The following is a 12,979-nucleotide window of genomic DNA, read 5'->3' as shown; positions in this document are numbered from 1 at the left end:
AGAAAGAAAAAAAAAAAAAAAGGGCTACCCTTGCTTAAATGTTATGCAAAATAAATTATATAAAATAGCTGTTGGGAAAGTAATTTAATCACTGCTTCTTCCTAAGACAAGAACTATAGAAAATTTCACCATCATCAAAGATCATAAAGTTAGCACCTCACCCTTTCTAGCTATATGTAATTAGAATTCCTTTTCTGTGTGTATATGGGTTCACAGGAGCGAATACATACAAATGTCTCTATCCCTGACACGAGTGCTAAGTGAGCTATGTTCATTTTTACAGTCAATAGTATGAGTTCAATCTTTGATGTCTGGTTCATGATAGAGATACAGAGAGGAAAGCCAGCAGCCAAGGTCAGTATTATTTATTATAACAGAATAACAAACTACCATCACGGATCAGTTGCTATATAAACTAAATGAAAACTTACAGTTTGTGCCAGCTAGGACAGAGCAGGAGGACAGCAGAGAAGAATACAATGACACCATGTGCCATGACAAGATAACCAAGTAGAAGTACTGAACAGAAACAGTCTGGTTTTGACAATCAATTAAACTAGACCTTTCTTGATTTTCAAAGTCTTTCTGAGGCCAAAGGTCATGCAGAAACCTACTCTTTCCTTTAGAAATACATAACTTCAGAAACCTCAGATTACCTATAATAAACACAGCCTACTCAGGCTCTCTGTAAAAAAACCCCTCCACTTAATTTTCCCCTAGTTATACTCTGCTCAATTATGACACTAATATTATTTAGATACACAAACCTATGCTTTTACACTGAAGGTACTCACTGTCTACCTTGCTATGACTTGGCAAAGGAAGATACTCATGCTGAGCTCTCCTCAATTCCTTGTCCCCAAAGGGGAGATTCCACATATTAAATCATTTTACAGGATTATACACTTGGCACACTATACTCCATGATGGAGAACACCTACACACATGGTTGTGAGATGGTGCAGCTGGTTACATGTGGGGTAGGTCCTCAGCACTGGGCTCCAACAAGTGTCTCTTGGAATTACTAGTCTTGTGGTTTGCTCTTTTTCACTATGGGGCCACGCTATTCGCAGACTGGGCTAAAATCTGGAGCACGGATTTGTAAACTTGCACTCCCCAGCAGCGTGCCATTGGAAGAACAGATGAGGGGACAGAGGAATGAGTTGCATGGATGCTGCATACTAAAGATTTAACAGCTCTGCAATGTGCTGTCTGTTGCACCAGTCTCTTCAAAATTTTTCTTTATTCTTTATGAAGAAGAGTTCACTTTCTGAACTTGCTTCAGTTTGGCAAAAGGCATTTGTACTGCTTAATTCCATTTGCAGCGTCAAACAGTGTCAGGCAAAGCTGAAGATCTTGTCTTCTAAATAAAAGTGAATTTTGCCCATAATAAATATTCCTGATACTGGAACCATGTATCATAGTGCTTTCAATCTGACTAATTTTGAATGTTAAAATAGCATGAACTCTGAATGAAGAAACAGTATTCAGAGTACAGACCAAAAACTTGTCATCTAAATCATACAGAACTAGTCTTTATATGCTACTAACCCATTTATAACCTTCATGTGATCCATAGTAGTTATGGGGTAGCATAATAAAATGGCTCCTCAACATCTGTAAACTATTTAATTTCTGTCCTTGTATGCAATAAATGCTTTAGAAAAAACATTTATTTTCTTTCAAGCTTGAAATTAAACAATTTAAGCTCTCTATATAAAAAACATGAAGTTCCTCTAGTAGCTACAATGCTTCCTTCATTTGTACAAATATGTTAAAAGCATGAACTGATTTCCTTTCTTCCAGCTTTTACTCTAAGAAATGCACACAGAGCAATATGAGATCCTTTGAAATATACTTGGTTGTACAATAAAGGTGGGTTTTGTGTGGGTTTTTTGTTTTTTAATTTCACACACTTAAGGTTTCTTAATTACCATTAAGCTCTAATAAAACCCAAGTGAGAATACTACAGACATTTTTACTGAATTCTATCTAGACTGCTTTGAAGATTACTTTCTGTCATCTTTCCTTCACATTTCAAGGTAAAAAACACACTACAACTAGGCATATGTGGGCTGCACTGTCTAGATGATGTATGCTATAACATGAATTACAGCTGTAAAATTAATATCAGAGAAGTCTTACCATGTCTGCTGTGAAACTGTTAAAACTCAACATTAATTCACGTACTGAGTAACAAGCAAAGTGTTCCAAGAGAATAGCTCATTTAGAAGAAAACCTCTGCATTCTAACAGCACGATACCATGTTTATAGGCTGGTAATACTGAAGCTTAGTGCTTTCAGGGAAAACAAAAATATGGAAGAATGAGTATGAGTGGAAGGAGGGTCAGTGGGGAAAAGAAGAAATACAGCTTTAAATCTTAGCCACAGGGCTTCCACAGAACTTGGTTTAACTTGACCTCAGACAGAAACAACAAACACAGCTTGCTTAATCAAGCACATCTGCATGTGAAACTTTAAGAAAGGCCACATTACTGAGTTGAGTACCTCTAGCAATCAAAGCTACAAAGCACAGGCCTTGTTCTGGTTCAAAAATGCTTGAGCTCTCATCACCTGCTGCCATAAAAAGCATTGGAAGGAAAGGAGTTATATAAGGATCTACAGTGCTGCAGCACAAAGACATCCTGCAAATCGGTCACCTTCTACAGGAAAACCAATTTGTTTTAAACTGTAAAACAGGATTTAATTCTGATTTAAGTATACAGAACATACATACATATACACATACACACAGAGCTGACACTTCCAGTGGAACTATGAAGTACTTTAAAAACAAATTAAAACCTCCCATAAAAGTCCACAGAATTAAACAAGTAGAGGATAACCAAATCCATCACCATGCACATTAACACAATGAGACATTCCTCAAATGCACAAAATAGCATGCAAACTACATCCGTGAATGCTTTAAGCAGTCCACAATCAGCAAGCACGGTGAGAAAACCGTGATGCTGCATGCTGGCAAGAAAGAAAGAAATTAATAAAAGCAACAAGCTGAGGAAAAGAAACCACAATGCAAAAGCAAACAAGAGAAACCAAGTCACAACAAACATCTCTATGGTTAAGAGGCACACAAAGAGCTCACCTGAGGAGCATGCAAGAGCATCAATTCTTACAAGCCACGTATCTTTTATCTACTAATTTTCCACTCCAGATCTGCCTAAAGCCTCACACACAGCCATCATCTCAACCATCATCTTTACTACTTCAGCAAAACTCACTATTCAAACTCCTCAGATCTGAGCATGCAGAAATTTTATTTGGATGTTTTCAAGGACATTCAATTTAGTATCTGTTTGTGCTGTTGATCCAAAGTCTGAGTTAATTCACTTTCTGGATATTCCTGCCTGACTGAGGAACGGAGAAACTTTTGAATTCTACAAGTATTTCTAGGACAAGTGCTTTTCTATACAATCTATGACGTTTACACACAAGATTTAAAAGCTTTTTAAAACTAGGAGTTAAGACAAAGCTGTCCAGTTCAGCTGTGATTTTTTTTGGCAGCATCCTCTACAGTCATCAAATATGCCTTTGTCTTCTGAAGCAAACTGGGCAATCAGATTTTTCCTAGATTGCCAGTATTTGCATGAGATGCAGAACTGGGTAACTCTGATCCTTCTCTCCCACTCTTCCTTCAACAGAACTGGTTCATAGACAGAGTTTAGTTCCTGGCTTTTCCCAAATACAAACATAATAGCTTACATCAGAATTTACAAAGCGGGGACTATAGGATTTCCTATTTTTCCTTTAAAAGACAGGTAGGGATTTAGTTGGCTTGTATGCAGTATAGCATAAAATAAGGAAAAAACAAAGGAAAATATGGTGAAAAATGGGAGAGAACGGAGAGAAATGGAAGTAGAGGGAGACAATTTAAGCAAAACAAGAACAATCATGTGCTTTTTTGCTGCTGACAAGCACATTACCTCATATGAAAAGGAGAAAAACAAGTATGATCTGATCTGATTCTTCCCAAAGAGATCAAAATTCAAGTCATATTTAAGAAAGTTTTAGTCTACTGACTTCTTCCTGCTCTAACAAGTCTTGGTCACCACCCAGTGGAAGTCGATCTCAACTACAAGACCTTTACAGATAATTGCTTCAGGAGGCACTAACAGCCTCATGCATTGAGTAGAAGACATATAATTGGAGTAAAGTGCTTTAAGTGCTCTCTCCGGTGAATAACAGTCTAGTCCTTAATTTCAGCACCAGAATTCATGCACTTTGACTGTTCTAACACAATTTTCAAGGACGGTAATGGTCAGAAAAACAACTCTTAAAATGACATCTTGATATTTTGTGTTTATTTTCCACCAGTGATGTCCCATCGTACTTGTTCAGTTTATAAGTCCAACAGAATTTTAAAGAAATTTAAGTGCCTGCACTAGAAGCTCAAGCTGCTGTCTGAAAGTCAACCTCTGCTCCTCCTCTTTTATATGCCATCATCAGCAAAGGTGTTACTAAAATTAAATCTTGTCTGACAACTTAAGGGTAGAACAAAATACACCATTTTCCTTTCTGCTGCTATGTCACTTTTGTAGTACTGACAGTAAGGAAAACTTACTTTATAAACATCTGCATTTAGATAAAAAATAGAAACGTTAACACGTTTGGCCATCAACAAAAGACACAAGTGGCCAGATGTAAGTCTGTAAGATGCCTTTGTAAAAAAAATGTCTAAAATTAACCATTTTGCTTTACATCCCTAATTCCACATTTATTCCAGAAAACACACTTTCTTGAAAAGTCCATTTAAAACAGGAATATGAACAATGACCAACGTAACTATCTGGTTCATATTTTTAAAAAGCATGCGTTTTAAACATTAAAGATTTTTAAATGATGCAAAGCCAATGTCTAAAACTGCTGAAAATAATTATTATATTAATATAATTCCATATATTAATTTCCTTCATAACACCTCAAAGTAGTTGTATCACACAAGAAACAAGGCAGAAAAATTAGTTTAGCTGATTAAAATATGAAGTGCATTATATGAAATAGCTACTTGTGTATTCTTCAAGCACAAGTGAAAAATCCAAAATGTCTCTGAAACAAAACAACCAAAAGAGAGACACCATCAGAAACAGGAAAGTCAAGCTGATTTGCATATTTCTATTGTTTTGGCTGTCAAAAGGTGCATTAACAGCAGAGAATTGACATTATTTAATAGATTATCAAAGTAGTATAGACTTCTGCACTGTCACTGATGAGTATTTAAAATAGATATTTGAATCACTGATAATAAATTTAATAAAATACACTTTTAGAGATAAATAGCAGAAAAACATTTAAGAATCTGTGGTAAATGCAAGATTCAGATTTTGCTAGGTTTCCTTGAATACAGAAAACTGGAGAACTAGAACTGAGTTGGAGTTCAAAGTTGCTGTTATGGCACACAAATATAGTTAAGATGGCCCAAAGGACAAGGGCAGATTCCAAATTTGCCAATGCTGCTTTAAAACGAAGGTACAAGACATTTATCTTTGATTTAAGGCCTTCTCAGCTGCTGTAAAGTTCCAGTCAGAAAAAAACTCCAACCTATTATAAAACCACTCTGCCCTCCCTTTTCAGGACACCCTATATCAAAACGCAGGTGAGAAACTGTCTCAAGTACAGACCTGAGAGCCTTCAGCCTTGAAGGTGAGCCTGTCTTGTTTATGAAGCACTAGATGAATAAACTATTTACCATCACATATTTTTAAGTAGAATATGAAACTTTTGTTTAATAAAGTCACTACTAAAAAAAAGTATTAATATATAAATATTGCTTATTAAGTGTTGCATTATTTATGCAGTCCTACAGGAATAACTTATAGCAAAGCTCGAAATTCTATCCATACCTTGTGAGCATTAAAAGAATTTGGCTGCTGTTTAAGTAACAGTCAAGGAAAGAATCTGCATCAAGAAATTTTGGAATTCAGTGATGTATAACAATTCCTTTCACTATGCTCTAGACACCATCCTTGAATCAAGGAAGAGACTATTGCTCTGTGTCAGATCCAGCTCCTTGAGAAGCTGTAAACAGGAGTCATACAGCTTTAGACGAGTGTGCTGTTCAAGAACCTGCTGGGGTGTGGACACCCTCCATAATGTTCCATGCAATCCAGAAAATACCAACTGACTTTTCTACTAAATTTGCTTGAGGATATGTCAGAGAAGTACCTTAAAGGACAGTTTCTACTGTACAGCTGTACCAGCCTCCCTCTCTGAGGGCTTGATAACCAAGCAGCTTGACAATAAGAAGTGTGCTTATCCATACATAGTCACTGGAATAGGGATGTCTGCCTGGGGGGTTTGAGAACAACACTTATGTTGCAAACACATCCTCTGAAGGCTGTAGTTGCATTGTAGCCCTAGCATTGGCAAAAGCATTTCACTGACATCCGAAATTAGCATGATCCCCTTAATGTCCATGTTCTGGCTGAGCATTTTAAGGGTTTTATCACTGAGAAAGTGTTAAACGAATTCCCTTCCTTCCTCTCTGCTCTGAAGGGAACAAGGAGCTCCTTAATCCAGTGGGAGAAGACATAGAGGAAGCAAGCCAGAGAAAGCTACATCATACATAAGCAGTCATCCTCTTTAAAGTAATGCAAGTTACTACCTCTTTTAATATCCTACTGCAGCTTACCCTACTAGGGCAGAAAAATCTGTACAACCTAACAAAGGATGCCAGATGGAAAATTCCACTGAGCTTAATTAGCTCAATGTTATTCCTAGATGATTGATACTGATGCAACTGTAAAATGAAGATTTTCTTTTTCTTTTTCCTAACATGTATTTTTACTTAAGTTCTTAAAGGTGTAACTGTTGCTCAATGAAAAAAAGAAAGTACAAGATAGAAAATAGTGCTTTGATTTCAGCTGAGAAAACTAAAATAAACACTATTTTCTCAATGGACACTTAAATGAACAGTCTGGTATTTTCTGTGTGTATTACTGCATGACATACAATGGTTTCATAAATTTTACATGAAAATAGAAGAAAAATACAAAAGAGAGACTGAAGGTAGTAAAGACAGAGTCAGACAGACATGCATATTGGTTTGCATGGCAAGGTTTTGGTAACGGGGGGCCACAGTGGTGGCCTCTGTGAGAAGCTGCTAGAAGCTTCCCCTATGTCCAACAGAGCCAAGGCCAACTGGCTCCAAGACAGACCCACTGCTGGCCAAGGCTGAGCCCAGGAGAGACAGGGGTAGCACCTCTGGGATAACATATTTAAGAATCATAGAACAGTTTGGTTTGGAAGGGACCTTAAAGATCATCTAGTCCCAACCCCCCTGCCATGGGCAGGGACACCTTCCACTAGCCCAGGTTGCCCAAATCCCCGTCCAACCTGGCCTTGAACCCTTCCAGGGAGGGGGCAGCCACAGCTTCTCTGGGCAACCTCTGCCAGTGTCTCATCTCCCTCACAGTAAAGAATTTCTTCCTTATATCTAATCTCAATCTGCCCTGTCTCAGTTTAAAATTTTTACACCTCATCCTATCACTGCACCCCTGATAAAGATTCCCTCACGGGTTTCCTGTACCCCCTTTAAAGTATGGGAGGGCTGCTCTAAGGTCCCCCCCAGAGCCTCCTCCAGGCTGAACACCCCCAACTCTCTCAGCCTGTCCTCACAGGGGGGTGCTCCAGCCCCTGATCGTCTTCAGGGCCTCCTCTGGCCCCACTCCAGCAGGTCCGTGTCCTTCTGATGTTGGTGCCCCCAGAGCTGAACACAGCACTGCAGGGGGGTCTCCCAAGAGCAGAGCGAAACAACGCTGCAGCCCCCGGGTGAGTGAAGCAGGAGGGCAGGAGGTGCTCCAGGCCCGGAGCAGAGGTTCCCCCCAGCCCGTGGGCAGCCCGTGGGGAGGCAGCTGTGCCCTGCGCCCAGGGAGGGGAACGGAGGAGCAGATCTCCACCTGCAGCCCGGGGAGGGCCCCACGCTGGGGCAGGGGGTGCCCCAAGGAGGCTGTGGCTGTGGGAAGCCCACGCTGGAGCAGGCTCCTGGCAGCACCTGTGGCCCCGTGGGGAGAGGAGCCCACGCCGGAGCAGGTTTGTGGCAGGACTTGTGACCCCGCGGGGGACCCACGCTGGAGCAGGCTGTGCCCGAAGGGCTGCACCCCTGGGAGGGACCCACGCTGGGGCAGTGCGTGAAGAGCTGCAGCCCCCGGGAAGGACTCACGTTGGAGAAGTTCATGGAGGGCTGTCTGCTGTGGGGGGGACCCCACGCTGGGGCAGGGCAGAGTGTGAGGAGTCCTCCCCTGAGGAGGAGGGAGCAGTAGAGACAGCACATGGTGAACTGACCACAGCCCCCATTCCCTGTCCCCCTGTACCGCTTGAGGGGAAGAGGTAGAGAATCTGGGAATAAATATAAGCCTAGGAAAAAGGGAGGGGTGGGGGGAAGATGTTTTAAGATTTGGGTTTATTTCTCATTATCCTGCTCTGTCTTGACTGGTAATAAATGAAGCTAATTTCCCCAAGTTGAGCCTGTTTTGCCTGTGATGGTAATTGATGAGTAATCTCCCTGTCCTCATCTCGACCCACAAGTCTTTCATTGTATTTTCTCTCCCCTGTCCAGCTGAGCTGGGAAGTGATAGAGCACCTTTGGTGGTCACCTGGCATCCAGCCAGGGTCAACCCACCACAATACGTGAATGTCTAGAGAATGCTGAGAACCTGTAGAAAAATATTATTGCCTGAAGACAGTGATTAGTAAAACCAAAATGAACATCAGAGTGGGAAAAGAAGAAAGGAAAAAAAAAAAAAAATCAAAGGCTTGTGAAATTCATATGAAGAACAAATGAGGCAGTCTCATTCAACTACAGATAGCAGCAGACAAATCCGCTAGATTCCCAAGGATTAGGATGAAGGCATTTTATATTTATTTTGTGAAAGGTTAAGTAGTGTTCCCATTTACCCCTGGCAAAAATATACCACACAGAGAGGCTTTCCCAGGCTACTTTGAAATTAAAAAGAAAAAAGCTCAGTTCCTCATCCAGCACCAAAATATACTTCACTTTGGTTTCATTTTTTCTATTTTAATATTAAACCTCCCTTATTCACATTGAAACAAAAAACAACACGTATTTTACTATCATTAATGTTGCTTTAACTACCCAAAAGAAGGAATCAGTATGTTTCAAAACAATTACTATTCTGTCAGCCAGTCATATTGGAAGTTACACTTAAGTGTACAAAGTACGAAACCTAACAAATTGCATTCCATTGCCAAACTGTCCTGGCAAGAAGATACATTTACTACCTGTTGTTGCTGGTCTTCACAAGAAGACTTCTTGTTTCTCACAATTTCTGTTACTGCACTGCAAGGTAGATGGCTCTTATGTCACCTTAAACTTCCTTAATTTTCTGTGAAAATCCAGAGTATTCTTAAATGAAATTTCACTTGAAGGTATTTTACATTCTTCCAAAAGAAAAGCCTTAAAACATAAATAAGTTAGGAACAGACTTTCTGCCTTCATTTTTTTTCCATCAAGAAAATTTCCAGTAAATTCTGTATTTTCTGCAGAAACTCTCAACATGAGTTGATGCTAAAAGACAGAGTTGAGTTGCTCACTGACGTATTTGCTCACATCTAGTCACCATGACCAAGCATCTGCGACAAGATGTCTGACAAAGTGCACAGCTGAAGAGTAGTGCTGAAGAGCAACTTGGTCTGAAGAATAAATCAAGACTGAAACCTGTCTTATGGAAAAAGGATGGAGAGAAGGCAGGATGGGAAGGCTATGGTTAGAAGATGGAAGCAGCAGCGCACACAGTAACACACGGAAAAACTGCAGACTCACAGAATACAATCTGTAGATAAAAAGGACCAAGAACACTGAGCAGATGAGAAGACAAGAGTGGAAACTAGGCGTAGACCTATTGTGGGTGGAAAAAAGCATGCTGGAGAGATGTTATAGAAAGTCAGAAAGAGGGCAAAACCCAGAAATGCAGAGCAAGAGAAATGGGAAATTCTGACAAGAAGCCAAGATGATTGATACAGAGAGTGTTTGTACACCAGAGGGGCAAATCTGCTGAAGAAACAGATGAAACAAGAATCTATTTGTGATGAGTAGTCCTGAAACAGCCTAGAACTGCATGCCATAAATAAGGTCTACAGAAACAGAAAAATGAAGTTCATTAATGAAAGATCTTCAGGAACAAATTATCACAACAGTGCCACATAGACAACCTTTATTCTCACACTTCTTAACTTCTGAAAGCTAACCACAGCAACTTAGTAAGGTTATTTTAAAGTCATTTCTGCCATATTTTTTTTGTAAATTTTTAAAAACATCTATTGTTTTCACATACTACTTTACATTAGCAAGGACAAAGAAAAAGGATTCTGAATAATCACAAGAAAAATTCTAATTAAAGATTGTGGAAGTAAGGATAGAAAAGATCATAGAATCTTAATACAGGAAGAAGAGATCCTACACACATTTCATAAGCAGTGCCCTATGAAACAACCATATCTGCTCTGCAACCAAAAAGCAAAAACAAAGACTGAGAAGAAACAAAGAAAATAATTCAGAAGGTCCACTACCTGCAAACAATTAAAACCCTGGATTTGACTAACAGAAGAAACTATTTGACCTGAAGTTTGTTCCACAGCTAATCAAGATACAGTCTGGATTCTCAGATAACGCCATTGCTTCAAATAATTTGAAACCTCGGTATTTAATCTTCTATCTTAAAGATTTTATTAATGCAAGTTAATAAAATTATCAGAACATGAGATGTTTTAAAGTGCTTTGCCATTAGTTTACAATCAGTAAACAAAACATCAAAAAAGAGCAAATTCATGAAAAGAAAGGTGTTGATTTTACTGTAAAATATTTTTTAAAAAATACCAACCCAAAACCTACGCAGTGATGTAGATGTAAATATTTGCACAATTTTTAACAGCATGAATAAACACTTTAGAAATGGACAATATGTGAATAGCTTCAAATATTGAAATCTGCGTATGTACAAGTTTCTTACCAGCTACTGGTAAATCCAGCTTTGCTCGTTTCAATTCTGATATAGAATTTTGGAGCTGGTCTATTACAAAGTCATCTTCATAGAAGAAATCCTTGGCTAAAGACTCCTGCAGAAATTCTACAAGCTCTTCCATTTGTAATTTCATCAGATGCTCTACATAAGAAGAAAGTATTATACATTAAAATATCTTTATTATGAACATTGGAAAAGGTACTTAAGACATTAGATGCTTTTCTTTTCCCAAAGTAGAATGAAAAACACATTAATTAAGTAGATAACAGAATTCTAAACCAGAAATTTATAAAATGCATTAAAAATTCATTTGCAAATCGGCATGGAAATGCTTTCTACTTATCATTTTCTACTTAGGACAATGTTTTACAAGAAGAGGCATCTTCAGATAACTAACTGTAAGTCACACTCCTTCAGCCTTCTTACATCCAGCAGCTTCAGGTCTTTATTTTCCAGCCTGCATCCTCAACTTATAAAACAATGCTGTAGATCTGTATGACACATATCATCTCTCTTACTAAGAGCTTTGAAAAGCAGTAGAACATTTTTTTAAATTGATATTTACAGTATCCTCATTCACAACTGAATTAACTTCTAATGAAATTATGACAGTTCACACTTCAGAACCATTGCTTCAGGCGCTCTGAAAATTCAGGTACTTTTTGCTACTTCTATCAAATTCAGGTCATATTTTGAAAGTCATTTTACAGTTATGAGATTATTTTTCTTTCCATTTTTACACAGCAGTAAGGCCATGTTTCCCACACAAACCTATTTGGGCTTGCAAGGCTATAACTGCATACCTATGGAGCCTTAAGCACATGTATCAGCCATCAGAAATTCCAGAATGTACAATTTATATACAGAAACCATAAACAATGGTTTTGTACTGTAAGAAAATTGCTCTTAGCACAATGCCACTTTGACTGGATAGCTACACCATCAATGTTTTTAAGGGTAGACAAGAGACTGGAAAACAAATCAGAATCCACCTTCTCTGCCAGTCCTCTAATCTTTCCTCTGTTGCCATAAGGTACTTTTGGTGTTTTGATTGTGGAGAAAGGTGCTACATACTTGCTAAGTAAGCAAACCTGCACTCAAGACTTTTTCCTCAGGTCTTCACATCAAGAGTGGTGAATAAAAAAAATTTTCAAGCAGACGTCTACTTGCAAATAAAGAAGAGAAACCAAAACGGTAAGCCTAATGATTTCCCTCTAAATGTTCACCTTTCTTAAGTACAGTAATTAAAAAAGGGTCCTTTTTCATCTTTTGAAGCAGTTTATGAACAAATCAATGAACACACACCAGTGAGACAGTGAGGTAGTGTCACCACAGTTCAAGGAGAGTAAACTAGCAGGCAAATTAAGACATCAATTCTGCAGGCTCCATGCAGACCTCTGAATTTACATAAGAGTTAAATAACTTCACTAAGAAAGCCAAAGTTCCAGAGTTAAGACTGTATCAAATTTGAGCTACAAGGTATCATTCTGAGAAATGCTCAAGTATATTTAAAAGCTAACATCCATTCTCAAAAACTTTTTGGATCCTTGGAACTCAAGGTGCTAAATCCCCTTTCCCACTGTCCTCCTGAGGAGGAGGGTGCTAGAGCAGCGTGGTGGGCACCTGGCATCCAGCGAAGGTCAACCCACCACACACACACACACATTAATAAAGCAAAGACTTTGACCTTTTCGTGCATAAGGAAAGAAATATACCTGTCAGAAATAGCATAAGGCAAATGGGAAACTCAGATCTTCATACACGGTCAGGCTACACAAAATAAGAACAAAACCATCTGAATCTCTGTTTAGCATTCAAATGTCTGAGAGATTTCTTACTTCTGTGCAGTTTCAGAATTGTGTAAGACATAGCAGTGAGAATCCGCTCTCCTTCAAGTATGTAGATATCCCATATCCTGAGGCTTAATGTAAAGGGAGTCTGCAATGACAGAATCAGGCAACACCATGAAAACAGTCTGTCCC

The 12,979-nt window shown here is 38.9% G+C and overlaps 1 protein-coding gene across 3 annotated transcripts in view; it reads right to left on the bottom strand.

The window, feature by feature from the left end:
* Positions 1-12,979, bottom strand: part of USP6NL (USP6 N-terminal like) — a 123,665-nt gene that overhangs the window by 4,024 nt on the left and 106,662 nt on the right. For all 3 annotated transcript variants that reach the window (XM_026868244.1, XM_026868243.1, XM_026868245.1), the window contains 2 exons: positions 12,836-12,935; positions 10,986-11,138 (listed from right to left, as the gene is read on the bottom strand). In XM_026868244.1, the coding sequence (XP_026724045.1) occupies positions 10,986-11,138; positions 12,836-12,935 (253 nt within the window). The remainder of the gene's footprint in view (positions 1-10,985; positions 11,139-12,835; positions 12,936-12,979) is intronic.

This window comes from Athene cunicularia (genome assembly GCF_003259725.1).
Source record: "Athene cunicularia isolate RWA chromosome 1 unlocalized genomic scaffold, athCun1 chr1_part2, whole genome shotgun sequence".
NCBI classification, from domain to species: domain Eukaryota; kingdom Metazoa; phylum Chordata; class Aves; order Strigiformes; family Strigidae; genus Athene; species Athene cunicularia.
The sequence above is the reverse complement of the archived record's forward strand: the minus strand, read 5'-3'. Positions and strand labels throughout refer to the sequence as shown.